The sequence below is a fragment of the Arachis ipaensis genome, chromosome B4, assembly GCF_059453495.1.
Source record: "Arachis ipaensis isolate K30076 ecotype BB chromosome B4, ASM5945349v1, whole genome shotgun sequence".
Classification (NCBI taxonomy): Eukaryota; Viridiplantae; Streptophyta; class Magnoliopsida; order Fabales; family Fabaceae; genus Arachis; species Arachis ipaensis.
In genome coordinates, this window is record NC_142439.1 from 83,106,199 (window position 1) to 83,121,023 (window position 14,825).

The following is a 14,825-nucleotide window of genomic DNA, read 5'->3' on the forward strand; positions in this document are numbered from 1 at the left end:
AAGAAAGACCGAGCTCAAGCAGGGGCACTATTCATGCCCTGAGTCGAGCTGTACGACCCGGGCTAATAAAAAGACAAGTCCACCGACCTCTTCATGTCAGGGTTACCCGAGCTCTTCTAAAAGAGCTCGGCCAAATCGCTACAAGGAGACCAAGCAGGCCCAAATAAAGGGACATAGCCCAATCTAAAGGCAACTAAAGCCTAGAAAGATAAGGGTGGCTCCCCAAAAGATAAGATGACTTCACTCAAAGATAAGATAAGATAAGATAACTATCTTATCTCCAGGAAGGTCTCTCCACACTACTATAAATACACTGGAGCACCCAGATATAACTCATACTCTGATTCTACTAAAAACCTACTTAAAGCCCATGCTAACTTAAGCATCGGAGTCTCTTGCAAGTACCACCACCCTCTGGTGACAAATGATCAGCAGCACCACCACGTCCAACAAGTCGGACATGACAACTCCGGCCACCACCACAGATCTCAACCGAGATCAACCTATAATTTTAGGTAACCCTCGGAATAGGATCCCAATACCATTGTAACACCCTACCACACAAAGTCTTACGCTTAAGTCGTAAAGCAGAGGTGGCGAGGTATTACTACCTCTAAAAGAAAAGATGTATATAAATATAGTTGAAAGAATTCAAAGAAGAAGCTAAGCAAAAGCGAAAACAGAAAATTGTTTCACATTCGCATGGATAATCGTAAAACAGATAGGTAAGATTAAAAGGAGGCCAAAAACATAATATACAGATCGGAGTCCCAAAATACAGATATCAAGCTCCAGACTCGACTTGCGAAGTTAAGGTCGACCAGAGTATGTAATTATATATTTATACAACCCAAAATATAACTCAAACTACAGAATATAACCTGTATCTCCAAGTCAACCTCTAGGAGGGACAAAATACAAAATATACATGTGGAGACTTCTATATACATATATACATAGCCTAAAATATAACATCCTAATTACCCAAAGTCTTACCTCATGCCGTAAAGCAAAGGTTAATCAAAAGTTACGACAATTCTAAGGCTTATACATAAATATATATAGAAAGAAATAGTAATTCTAAAAACCCGATTGAAGGAATAAGCTCTAAACAGAGTTTCAAAAGTGCAAACGTTCACACGAAACTACACAAATCGAGGCACAAGATATAGATACAAGATATCGAGACATATATAGATATATAAGTAGAATAGTCATAAGGTACTAGCCGCAACCCGCGAAGTTTAAGCCGGCTAGTTATATACAGACAATACTGAGTTTTGAAAAGTAAAACAACATATATAATATTTCTCTCAAAGTAAGCTGATGAATCCATATTTGATGATGATTTTTGGTTGAAATTGAATGGATTTCATCATATAAACTTGCACTTATTCCACTGAATAGCATGCATTTGAACTTTCCTCCTAATTTGTGCTTGATTATAAAAACATACTCTTTTGTGCCTAATTTGATTAATTTTATTCTATTTACCTTTTATTCGATGCCTTGATGTTATTTATGAGTGATTTCAGAGGTATAAGGCATGAATGGCTTCGAGAGAATGGAAGAAGAGCATTCAAAGTGGAGGAAGAATGAAGAATCAAAGGAGAAGAGCTCAGCCTAGTGTGCGTATGCACAGACGTGCATGCGTACACACAGCCATCAGATCAGAGACACGCGTGCGCGTTAGCCGCATCGTACGCGTTGCACGTCCATTCAAGCATTGCCTAGTGTGCGTGCGCACAACCTCCTGTGCGTACGCACGGGTAAAGATTTCGGCAGAGTGTGCGGGCGCACACGTCTGTGCGTCCGCACATGCCTTCATTAAAATTTCACGTGACTCGCAATTTCCTTGGTTTGGAGGCCCATTTCTGAAGCCATTTAGCTCATAAGGAAGGAAAAATGAAGACAATACCATAGCATAGCATTAGGGTAGCTTAGGAGTAGTAGTAGATAGCTTTAGTATAGTTTTTCTTTAAGTTTTTCATCATCTCTACTAGGGTTTATACTAGGGTTTTTACATTCAAGTGCCATTTCCATTTTGATCTTGGATTTTGCTAATTTCCATTGTAAGTATCTCTTTGTTACTACTCTTTATAGTTACATTGTCCTTACTCTTTCTTATAATTCAAGTTATAGTTCAATTTTACTTCTCTTTTGCAATTTCTATTTCTTGTTGATGAATTTGATGATGGATGTTTGTTACATGCTTTCTTGAGTCTTTATTGTTGATTGAGATCATTTGTTGCTTTTGGTTTCAAGCTTTTCCTCATTTTTCCCATGATTAAGGTTTTTGCCTACCAAGTGTTCGACAGAATGTCAATTATGATTTTGGGCTAGTTTTCTGTCTCTTGGCTTGGGAAAAGTGAGCAATTGGGTTCCTAGAGTTGGAATACCCAATATTTAGTGTCAATTCTTGGATTGTTAATTGTTCTTGTTCCCACTAACGTTAGGTTATTGCTAAGGTAATTAGCTAGCAATTTAGGATTTGTGGGTTGAGAACACTTATGCTCATTTAACTTACTCTCTGATGTGAGGGTTAATCAAGTGAGATTGATCCATTCTAGTTGTTATAGTTGTGGTTCCAACAAGGAAAGGACCCTTAGCTCACTCCAAGCCAAGATACCTTTTATGCTTCAATTCCTTCATACACATTTACATTAGTTCCTTTTATACTTTACTTGTCTATATTGCATAGTCACTTCGTTAATTCCTTTATTAGTTCATTTATTACAATTTTGCATGTTTTTTATTGTTTTATATGTTTATCCCTTTATTGAAAATTCCATGATCCTTACAACCAAGATTGCACACTCATTAGCCTCAAGTGTCCTTGAGAGACGACCCGGGAATTGAAACTCCCGAAATTAAATTGGTTTTAAATTGTGACATTGTTTTGAATTCAAACTTTGACTGTGAGCATTGTCCGTTGGCTTGGACTATACTTGCAATGGAACTCAATTTGTGGAAAATTCTAAGCCGATGGTTTGCACTACGTCATAAGCCTCTAAGGCAAATATAAATACAAAAGAGAGAGAACTAATCAAAATGACCAAAATGACTCTAAAATGAGATAAAGATCCTCCACTCTGTCACCATCACGTAACTCACCGAGGTGGGTTACGACCTGTATCTGAAAAATAACAACAAAGTATGGAATGAGAACCGGAGGTTTCAGTATGGTAACAATGCCCAGTAATGTAAGATATAAGACTCCAGGGTGCCAGAGGCAATCCTAGAACTTCATATCCATCATGAGATTCAAGCTTAAAACATAAGTAAATTTATAACCATTACTTAAAACCATAATGAAATAAGGGAATCTAACTTAGTGGAATTCTAATCTAGTAATTCTCTGCTGTCCCACAACCTTTGCCAGCCTAAATGCCACGCGATCCCATCGCCACTACCTTCCGAACCTCCTCAATCCCAGTAGAAAACACAAGTAATAACAATGCAAGTAAAGCACAAATATAACATATATATCAAGAAATTCAAGAAGCAAATAATCATATTATACAATTAGGCAAGCAATTCAAGTCGGCAAAGCAAGCAAACAGATAGAAGATGCACATGATGAATGCTTGTCCTATTTGGCTGTGATATCACATTGTCAGTTCAACTGCCAACCCGACACATCTCCATGGAGATGTCGCCTTTCGGTCACGAATAAATGGGAATCCCTTGGGATATCGTGCCTGGCCCACGGTCTAGGATATAGTGCCTGCACACTCTTGTGATCCAAAAGGATGTGAGCGGGATACTCTGCCACAGACCTCACATCTCAACATAAGCGGGATTAACTACCGTCCTTACGCCACCGTCATGACCTTGACAAGCGGGATTAACCACCATCCTTGCTAGGCGCATAGCGTCTCAACAATCTCAACATAAAACAGTGCATCAATGATTTTTAGAAATCATTTTTGACTCCAACTTCCAACGATCATATCTTTTTCTATAAAATTTCGATTTCTACGAAATCTTTACCGTTTTAAAGCTCTTTAAATTATATTTAATTTGATACAAAATTCATTCAATTTCAAAAACTGAAATTCAAATCTGCCAAAGTTCGTCAAAAATCCATTTTTTCACCAAAAACCTTTAAGCCTCAATTTTACCAAACTCTCAATCCAAAATCACTTATTTCACCTTCAAAATAGTCCCAATGTACCTAAATCATATACCTTTTCATCATTCCATAACTTAGCAACATGCAATTTCACCAATTTCACCAAAAAATTCTCATTTACATTCCTCTAATTCTCAATTATTACACTCAAAGCATCATTTCCTTACCCTCATCATTTATCAACATCAGTAAGCTTCACAATATATTATCAACACTCAAAATCATCATTCTCAACTTCAATTTCAATAATCAACCACAACATCAAAGTTCAACATCACAATTCATCAAAATTAACAACGCCATCATACATTAACAATTCAACAATTTTCAACAATCAATTCAATCCTATCCTAAAGCCCACTAGCCTAAGTGTCCAGAAATATTACATATTACATAGAGGAAACTGAAACCATACCTTGGCCGATTCTCAAAATGTGAAAAACACCAAATTATGCCCAAACCAAGCTTTCAACCACAATCCAATGCTTCTAAATATCCAAAGCAACTCCAACAGGAACCAATGCTCAAACTAACATCATATATTTCATAAAAATCAAAATCTAATACTCACAATATATCAATTTACAAGGGTTCTTAAGAAACCTTACCTTATCCACTGAAATTTGGGATAGAATCCAACAACCCCTCACTAATGGTTAGAGGAAAGGAGAGGAAATTTTGAATTCTTATCTACACAAGTTAGATAGAACTAACGAACTCGGCAAGAACTTCACGTAGCCACTGACAACACACAAATCGGAGCACCGTAGCTCGAGTTATGGCCACCGGAAGTTGGTGGTGAATAGTATTTTCTCTCTTCTCCTCTCTTCTCACTTGCAGCTGCTATGGTTGTGTTTTAGGGTGTGTTATGAGCTGAATGGGTTCATTTGAGTGTATTTATATGTTGGACTTGGGCCCAACTTAGGTCCGGTCCACTCCGTTAGCATTTTTGGCCCGTTTGGCCCAACTTTGGACCAAACCTTTAAAATTAGTGCACAGTTTTCAATTCTAATTATTATTTTAAGCTTTTCCACTGTTTTCATCATCCTTGCACAGTACCAGACAGATTTAAGTCAGTACTGCCGATTAATTTACCGGTTTGCGTTTTTACGCAATTTTTCGCCGAAAATTATATTTTCCAACTCAGAAAAATCTATTGAGTCCAAATATCATATTTATATTTTCTAATTAACATTCTAAATTTTTGCATCCTATTTTGGGCAATTTAATTTAATTAATTAAGTGGCTAATTAGTCGCAGTTCTTACATAAAACAAAATATAACAGCCCAAAAGACAGTTCTTTGCTTGTAAGGAGGATCTTCAGACGCTTAACGAGGTGCCTCTCGACTTGCATCTGAAAAATAATAAAAATATGTATGAAGTGAGAACGAGGGTTCTCAGCATAGTAAATGTGCCCACATAGTTAATACAAAAGATTCCGAGAAAGCCAAAAGCCTTCTTAGAACTCTGACATTCAGATTTCAGTTTAAAGATCCAACTAAACTAGGAATTAAGTAAGTAATCTAACGTATTCAAGTTCTAAATTTAACTTTAACCTAACACTTCACTTTCTATCTCCTCCAATCCTCCGAACTACCAGTGGAACAACCCCCTCACACCTCCGCCAAGAGGGGTTTCTCTGAAAACATATGCATACAATTCAAGTAAGGAAAATATAAATAGAAATGCAATTACAGCAAGTAGAACAAGTAGCAAATAAGCATAATTAAGCAATTTAGCAAACTAAAATAATGCACACTCAAGAAAAATATACAAATGCACATGATATATACGTGTCCTATGGCTGATGAGTCTCATCTATCAGTTATATAGCCAACCCCACATGTCCTGGTAGCTAACCATTGGACAGTCCCTCTGTGTGCGCATCCCCAAGCTCAATAATATCCATGGAAAAATTCCAAGATCAATTTATCCATGGGTGAAACAACCCAAGCTCAAATTCATATATATATGGGGGAACCCGGAAAGTTAAAGTTTCCGGTCACATCTTACGATAGAGGGTTAACAATGTCTCAATTGTTCAAGCCAAATAGAATTTTAATTCATCATTCTCAATGTTATCATCATTCATCAATTTATATCTCATTAAATCTCAAATTCATCATTATTCTCATTATCACTATCATCACCTCATCTATTATAATCTCAATATTTACTTATCTCAACTTCAATCACAATTCTCAGCATAACAGAAGGTCAATAATTGTATCAAAATATACATGTCACATAATGATCCCTTTTCTTTTTTTAACATAACACTTTAAATCAAGTCTTCAATTTTTATAGAAATTTCGGCAACGTCCCTTCTAAAACTCAAACTTCTGCCACCCTTCAAGGGTCCCAACCACCAAACCAAAGACATCTCAATCATTCAGATCATTCCTAGTATCAAATCATTTCAAAATCAAACCAATTCCAATATTAAATCTTTTTCCAAAACCAACTAACTCCAATAACAAATCGTTTACAAAATCGGACCACACATCTCTCAACCAATCTATTCAATTCAATTTCACAAACTCACCATCAACAATCTTCATTATTTTTATTACTTATCAAATATATAATCTAACACATACAAATTCATTCATCCTATATACACACATCATATACCATATACACAATCCATCAATAATTCATTCAGTTCATTCTTATCTTAAGATTTTCTAGCCTAAGTTTTCATGTGACATTAAACATTAACTATGAGAAATCAAAACCATACCTTGACTGATTCCTTCCTAAACTCGGAACACCTCAAAAACCTCTCATTTCACAAGCTCCAAGCTTTCAAACGTCAATTCCTCAAGCTTAATCACCCGAACTTTGTTTCAAATCGCCAAATTGAACTCCAAATCAACAAGAACATAATCTAATTCACACAATATCATTATAATTATCATAGGGTTCACTAATTCAATAATTTACAAAGGTTCAATAGTTTCTTACCTTATCCACAGATCAATTGGACAAACCCTAATGATTATCCGCTGCTAGAGTTTGCCTAAACCATCAAATTTATTCAATTTCTCAATACCGAAACACAAAATTCACAAAATTGAGGAGCAAAATAACTGGAGAAAAAATGCAAATTTCTTACTACTTTGTTCGAATAGAATTGAAGAGAATTTTGAAACAAACACGTGGCCGTTGATGGCTCATCAAATTGGATCTCTAGATTGAGAGATACGAGTGATTGAAAGTTTACGGTGATAGCGTTAGTTTTCCCCCAAATCACCATGCTCTCTCTTCCTCTCTATGCAAATCTGTGTTGTTAACAATGGGGAAGGGTTTTTTTTATATAATTGGGCTTGGGTTCTTGGGCTTAATATGGATCCGGTTCAACCTGTTGGCCCGATTTTGGGAGAAAATTTTTAAAATTAGTGTCAAAATTCGTATTTTAAATACTTCTCTAAACTATAAAAATTGAATTTCCTAATTTCTTTGATTAATAATTAATTTATTAGCTAATTATTTATTTATTTCATAGAGTTTACATCCTACCCACTTAATTAAGAATTTTGCCCCCCAAAAATCAAATTCAATTACCTGAAAAAAAGTGTGGGCAGTATTTTCTCATTTATGACTCAAGTTCCCAAGTGTGTTCCTCAATTTCAGCTCGACTACAAGCAACTTTTATCAACGAAACTTTCTTTCTGCGCAATCTCTTAATACTGGTATCGTCAATTCGTACTGAAGTCACTTGAAGCATCAGATTCGCTTTCAATTGAACTGATTCAGGTTCTAAAATGTGGCTGGCTTTAGAAGTGTACTTTCGAAGTTGCAAAATATGAAACACGTCATGTACGTTCGAAAGATGCAATGGTAAAGCTATTCGATATGCCACCGGTCCAATTCTATTTAGGATTTGAAACGGACCGATATAATGAGGATTCAATTTCTTTGCCTTGATCGCTCTACCCACTCCTGTAGTTAGAGTAACTCTTAAGAATACATGATCTCCTTTATTAAATTCTAATAATTTCCGTCTCTGATCAGCGTAGCTCTTCTGATGACTCTGAGCGGTAAGTATTTTGTTGTGGATTTTCTTAATTTGTTCCATAGTCCCAGCTACTAACTCAGACCCCAAGAAACTTGACTCTCTAGCTTCATACTAACATAGTGGGATTGACACTTTCTTCCATACAGAGCCTCATACGAAGCCATTCCGATGCTCGCATGGTAACTGTTGTTGTACGCAAACTCTACTAGCGGCATATAATGATCCCAGCTTGCCGGTTGATCTAGCACACAAGTCCTCAACATATCTTCCAGGGATTGGGGATGCGTTTACAGAGGGACTGTCCAATGGTTAGCTACCAGGACATGTTGGGTTGGCTATATAACCGATAGATGAGACTCATCAACCATATGACAGACATACATCATGTGCATTTGTATGTTTTGCTTGAGTGTGTATTGTTTTGATTTGCTTAATTGCTTAATTCTGCTTATTTGTTACTTGTTCTACTTGCTGTAATTGCACTTCTATCTGTATTTTGCTTGCTTGAATTGTATGTGTATGTTTTCTGAGAGACCCCTTTTGACGGAGGTGTGAGGGGATGATTCCACCGGTGATTTGGAGGATTAGAGGAGACAGAAAATGAAGTGTTATGATAGGTTAAAGTTAGATTTAGAACTTGAATATCTTAGATAACTTACTTAATTCCTGATTTAGTTGGATCTTTAAGCTGAAATCTGAGTATTTGTTTACAGAGACAGGACATTGAGACAGGGACACCGAGACACAAATTGTATTTGACAGAGGAGATATAGACAGAGATATTGTGTGTTAGAGTCCTGAATAGTGTATTTTGTATCTATCCTAACAGGAAGAACACATAAGAGACACAACTTATTTTTTATTTTTTATTTATTATTCTTGTTAATTTTTCATAATTATATTTTTTATTATTATATTTTTTATCTTAATTTTTTTGAGTGAAAAAAATGATAATAAATTAAATTTTCATAATTTATTCTAGTTTATCACAAAAAAATATAAAAATTTAAAATTTTATATTTTTATTTTTAAAATTTTATTTTCAATGTCTTATCTTCTCATGTTCTCACAAATAAATGCATTGTAAAACATTCCCTTAAAAACTTAAAAAGTTTAAACACACATTAGGATAATTTCGGTCAAAACTAAGAAGAAAAAGGAAAAGAAGAGGGATTAATTTTTCTAAAAGAAAGACCTTTTGACTACACACGAAAAAACAAAAGACAAAAAAAAAAAAAGGTAAAAGACCCTTTGTCTAGAAACATCCTGACCCTTGATTCTCATCTTGCACTTACATTGTCAGAGTCACTCATCTCTAGGGGTGGCAAAACGGGTCGAGCCCGTCGGGCTGATTTGCTAAACCCGCTAAAAAAGGTGGGTCGGGCTAGGATTTGGAGCCCGCCAAATTAAAAAAACCCGCCAAACCCGCACCGCCAAATTGACGGGTTTTGGCGGGGCGGGGCGGGGCGGTCCGCCGGGCCGAAGATTTTTATTTTTATTTTTTTTATTAAATAAAAGAGTGATTACTATTATCAAATTAATAATTATAGAATTTTTAAACACTTTTTTTTCATTTTTTGTTTTTATTCTTCTTTTAGTTATTAATTTTATTTATTTTATTTTATAATTTCGCATACATGCTCAAATTATGTGACTTATTTTTTAAAATAAAGATGATTCTATTGACAAATATTATTTTGAACAATTTTATTGAAGTTAAAAATTAAAAAAAATGATAAAAAATTATATTATAATTTGACTATTTTTTATTTGTATTTAATTTTTTAATTATTATTTTTTGGTTAATTTTAATGAATTTTATTTTAAAAAAAAAAAGGAAGCGGGCTAGCCCGCTAACCCGCCAATCCGCCATAAAATGGGGTGGGCTAGGATTTTGAACCCATTTTAGTTGGCGGAACGGGCCGGCCCGTCCCGTTTATGGGGCGGGCTTAGGCGGGGCGGGACGGGTTGCACCGGGCCGGCCCGCTTTGCCACCCCTACTCATCTCTCCCTCCAAGGTAAACCCTTCGTCGTGGAACTCTCTAGAACCTCGTCAACTCTCCCCTTCAACCCCAACAGCACTATTCATTCAGTAAGAATACTCACTCCCTTAAGACCCCTCGTCTTCGTTTTCCTCGCTCTTTATTCAGTAACTGTACTCACTTCCCTCTTGTCAAAATTCATTCTCCGAAGAAAAGGAAGCGAAATGGAAGAAGACTTCGACATGCCCCAAGCTGAGGAGATGAACGAAGACTTTGATCTCCCCGACGAGGACCCAATCCTAAAGGTGGGCGAGGAGAAGGAGATCGGAAACCAAGGCCTCAAGAAGAAGCTCCTCAAGGAAGGTCAAGGCTGGGATACCCCCGAAGTTGGTGATGAAGTCGAAGGTATTTAATCTTTTTCTACATTTTCATTTCATTTATTAATTTATTTTGTCATCTTATTTTGTATTTATTTATTTAAATTGATAGTTCACTACACGGGGACTCTGCTTGATGGAACGAAGTTCGATTCGAGCCGCGATAGGGATAGCACTTTCAAGTTCACTCTCGGACAAGGTCAGTGATGTGCTCTTATTTGTTTATTTGAATATTTTTGGATGTTTTGGTGGTGTTGGTATCATGAGAGTTTGAAGCTATATAGCCTCTGATTTTGACTTGAATTATTTCTGGGAATGTTTTCATGAAAAACCTTGAATGGGTGGGTAATATGTTTTATTGTGTATGAATGGCATGATTTGGTAAAATAACGGCTTCATGCTTTGCTGCTTTCAGTTAATTTTGTATTATTTGGATTAACAATTCACATGCAGAATTTGGGAAAAATGATAATGAGCTTTTACTATGAACCTGGGTTCACCGTGAACGCTACATAAGGCACCATTTCATTCATTTCTGTTTATAGTATGTACATGTTTGTAGTTATAAAAGGTTTTTCAATGATACGGTGTCGAGTAGGGGTTCACCGTCATCACTCTTGTGGAACTGGTGTGAAGATTGCATGTCAGTAACCTCAGTTATCCGTTGAAAGTGTTTGTAATTGATGTCGTCTTTGTGCAGGGCAAGTAATTAAAGGATGGGATGAAGGCATTAAAACCATGAAAAAGGGGGAAAATGCTCTTTTCACCATCCCTCCTGCGCTAGCCTATGGTGCATCTGGCTCACCTCCAACTATTCCTCCGAATGCAACACTCCAGTTTGATGTCGAGCTTTTGTCTTGGACTAGTGTAAAGGACATATGTAAGGATGGTGGTATATTTAAGAAAATACTTAAGGAGGGGGAAGGATGGGAAAACCCCAAGGATCCTGATGAAGTATTAGGTATATTGATATTTATCATTTAGTTTATTTCATTTGATTTAGGCCTGCATTATTTGCATTATTTAGCTTAGCCGTAACTGATACTGTATTGGTTGGTAATGCAGTTAAGTATGAGGTTCTTCTGGAAGATGGAAAGGCTGTGGCTAAGTCTGATGGAGTGGAGTTCAGTGTCAGAGAGGGTAATTGCATTTAATTTCTGTCGGCAGTAATATATTGTTTCCATTTGCGGTATATCTAAGGCTATCTTTTAATCAATGGTAGGTCACTATTGTCCTGCATTGTCAAAGGCTGTTAAAACCATGAAGAAGGGAGAGAAAGTTATTTTGACAGTGAAGCCACAATGTAAGTTGTCTACAGAACAATTTGGCGATGTCACCATCTTTAGAAGAATTCAATAATATTTTTTATGTTCTCCACTTTGTTACTTAATTGATAATTTTATTGATTTCTTGGATTTGTAGATGGATTTGGTGAGAAAGGGAAGCCAGCAGATGGTGATGAAGGAGCAGTTCAACCAAATGCAACATTGCAGATTACTCTCGAGTTAGTCTCTTGGAAGACTGTGTCTGAGGTAACTGATGACAAGAAAGTGGTGAAGAAGATACTCAGTGAAGGGCAAGGATATGAGCGGCCAAATGAGGGGGCTGTTGTGAAAGGTGACTATTAATCATTGCGAATCTTGATTGCTTTATCATTCAGCCAGTCTCTATTTGCACTGTTTCTAATAATTTCTTTCTCGTGTACAATCTTACCAGTGAAACTGACTGGTAAGCTGAAAGATGGCACTGTCTTTGTGACAAAGGGCCATGAAGAGGAGCTGTTTCAATTTAGAACAGACGAAGGTACTTTGAAATATGCCAGGGTTTTTGCTTCGCCTTATATTTCATTTTTACTTTTTGGAATTCAAGTGATGTGATGCTTAATCTGAAACAGAGCAAGTCATTGATGGGCTTGATAGAGGTGTAATGTCCATGAAGAAAGGTGAAGTGGCATTACTGACTATTGCACCTGAGTATGCTTTCGGTTCGGCAGAATCCCAGCAAGAGTTGGCTGTTGTTCCTCCTAACTCAACTGTGTATTATGAGGTGGAGCTAGTTTCGTTCGAGAAGGTGAGCCGATGACAGAGAGTTAACTGCCATTGTGCATGGATTTTTATTTGTTCTTGTTTTGGTAAAATAGTTGCAAAATGTGTTGCTATCTTTCGAAAACCAACAACCTAACATAGCAAATGGCTGCTCACAAGGGGCTGAATAATACTGGAGAGACAGCAAGGCAATTTGTACATATTGCAGCACTTTTATAGCTTGGGATATGTTCATTTCTGTGCTTGCACTTTGTACCTAACGGTCTGTCTTCACATTTAATAGAAGCATCTAAAGTACATAGATGTAATTACAATGCACTGTTGTCCATTCAGTACGAGTACTACAACATTGTTTATATATTTATCTGAGGCACTGTCAAGTCTATCTGTTCTCTCCATCATCGAATGAAAATCAGTTCCAAATACTGGAGCTAGGTTGGGGCAATTACAATTTCAGTTGTCATTTTCTTGCTTAACACAACAAAATTCTGGCTTGGTAGAAACTTCCATCCTTGGTAGGAGTTGAAATAAGAACAATGTTATGTAACTCGTATTTTTATGGTTTACACTATACTTTCTATTACGTGCTCGTGTACCTGTTCATTTTTTATCCATTGGATATTGTATGTCCATTGTATTGGAATTTTAACGCAATTAATTCTCATATTCTTTCAGGAGAAGGAGTCCTGGGATCTGAACACTCAAGAGAAAATTGAAGCTGCTGGTAAGAAGAAAGAAGAAGGAAATGTATTATTTAAAGCTGGTAAATATGTAAGAGCTTCCAAAAGATATGATAAGGTAATAAATGTCAAGGTACATATTTAAATACGGCTGTAGATGTTAACGCATCATCTGAGGGATTCTTGTTTAGGGAACTTTCAGGCAGTAAAGTTTATAGAATATGATTCCTCCTTCAGCGCTGATGAGAAAAAACAGGCCAAGACCTTGAAGGTTGCCTGCAATCTGAACAATGCTGCTTGCAAGTTGAAGTTAAAAGAATATAAAGAAGCAGAGAAATTGTGTACAAAGGTTTGGTTGCAGGCTCTCATATTGAAATTACTTTCCTTTAGAAGCCTCTGACCAAAAAGAAAAAAAAGTAATGACTTAACGCGGAATGGTAGGTCCTGGAGCTTGAGAGTACCAACGTGAAAGCTCTTTACAGAAGGGCCCAGGCATATATGCAGTTGGCTGATTTGGATTTGGCTGAATTTGACATTAAGAAAGCTCTTGATATTGATCCTGACAATAGGTATGTACCCTGAATATTCTGCTGTTTTTAATCTTTATGGGTGGGTTTGCTTTTAGCCTGCTTCAGATGTTATTTATGGAGGGTAATTAATTACCTTCACTGAATTACTGCCTTCTGTTTGAAAAAGTAATTGTTAGATGGGAAAATTGTTTTTTCACAAATAATTTCTAATGATTGAGTTTAGCGTGTTTGTGTGTGCCATGTAATTGTTGTCGGTGTGTGTCAACTAGGGAGGTAAAGCTGGAGTACAAGACTTTGAAGGAGAAGGTTAAGGAGTATAACAAAAAGGAGCAGAAGTTTTATGGAAACATATTCAACAAGTTGACAAAGGCTGGTTCTTGATTTCAATGTGAGTATTGCTATATCATTGTTGCGGGGATTGACCTTTTTGCTTCTAGTGTGATTACATTTTATTTTGTATTTTATCTTTTTCCTTTGAGCAAACCACCAAAATAGAACCAGAAAATTTGTTTCTGACAAAATAGTTTATGACCTGCAAAAGATGTTAATTATTTGATAATATAGTCTTAAAAAAAAAAACGAGGCTAGGCTATGACCTTCATTCTCGTTTGGATTATTTTTTGAACTACAAAATCTTTCATGTATTATTAGATTGAGTAGTTAACTCATTTTATTTTCTGCAGTGAGTTGAGTTTATATACTCGTGTTATTGCAGAAACCAACTACTCCACGGTACCAACCATGTGTTATTGACAGCAACATGTGTATTTGTAACGAATTATATATTTGAAACTGAAGTTGAGGGCCGGCTTTCTCGGGTTTGATCTTTCGGTGTATTGATTGTGGACTTGAACGTGACTATGATGAGGGACACATTCATTTCATAATTGATATTTGAATTTGAATTTGTAATTTGACTTAAAACAAATGATTAACCACTAACCAAGTTTCTGAAAATCGAACTGGTGAAGAATCGGTTTACGAACTTGGATCCTAGTTTAACTAAAATAAATTATAATAAAATAATAAGATAAACTCCCAAAAATGGTAATAA

General features: G+C 36.2%; 2 protein-coding genes across 5 annotated transcripts; one reads left to right on the plus strand and one right to left on the minus strand.

Moving 5' to 3' along the window:
- Nucleotides 1-7,734: 7,734 nt before the first annotated feature.
- LOC107636374 (uncharacterized) lies at nucleotides 7,735-8,217 on the minus strand. Its single transcript, XM_016339893.1, has one exon. The coding sequence runs from the start codon at nucleotides 8,215-8,217 to the stop codon at nucleotides 7,735-7,737; it is 483 nt and encodes a 160-aa protein (XP_016195379.1).
- Nucleotides 8,218-10,111: 1,894 nt separating this feature from the next.
- LOC107639236 (peptidyl-prolyl cis-trans isomerase FKBP62) lies at nucleotides 10,112-14,699 on the plus strand. Of its 4 annotated transcripts, none has more exons than XM_016342714.3 (14): nucleotides 10,112-10,249; nucleotides 10,351-10,544; nucleotides 10,629-10,715; nucleotides 11,217-11,477; nucleotides 11,582-11,656; nucleotides 11,739-11,819; nucleotides 11,939-12,133; nucleotides 12,233-12,319; nucleotides 12,411-12,586; nucleotides 13,237-13,359; nucleotides 13,444-13,590; nucleotides 13,683-13,810; nucleotides 14,041-14,159; nucleotides 14,455-14,699. In XM_016342714.3, the coding sequence occupies exons 2-13, from the start codon at nucleotides 10,364-10,366 to the stop codon at nucleotides 14,150-14,152; spliced, it is 1,653 nt and encodes a 550-aa protein (XP_016198200.1). In that variant the 5' UTR covers nucleotides 10,112-10,249; nucleotides 10,351-10,363; the 3' UTR covers nucleotides 14,153-14,159; nucleotides 14,455-14,699. The 4 variants fall into 4 exon arrangements, with proteins under 4 accessions (XP_016198200.1, XP_088342031.1, XP_016198201.1 ...); XM_088485905.1 differs by having other exon boundaries at nucleotides 10,125-10,249; nucleotides 14,487-14,699; XM_016342715.3 differs by having other exon boundaries at nucleotides 10,133-10,544; nucleotides 14,487-14,699.
- Nucleotides 14,700-14,825: the final 126 nt, after the last annotated feature.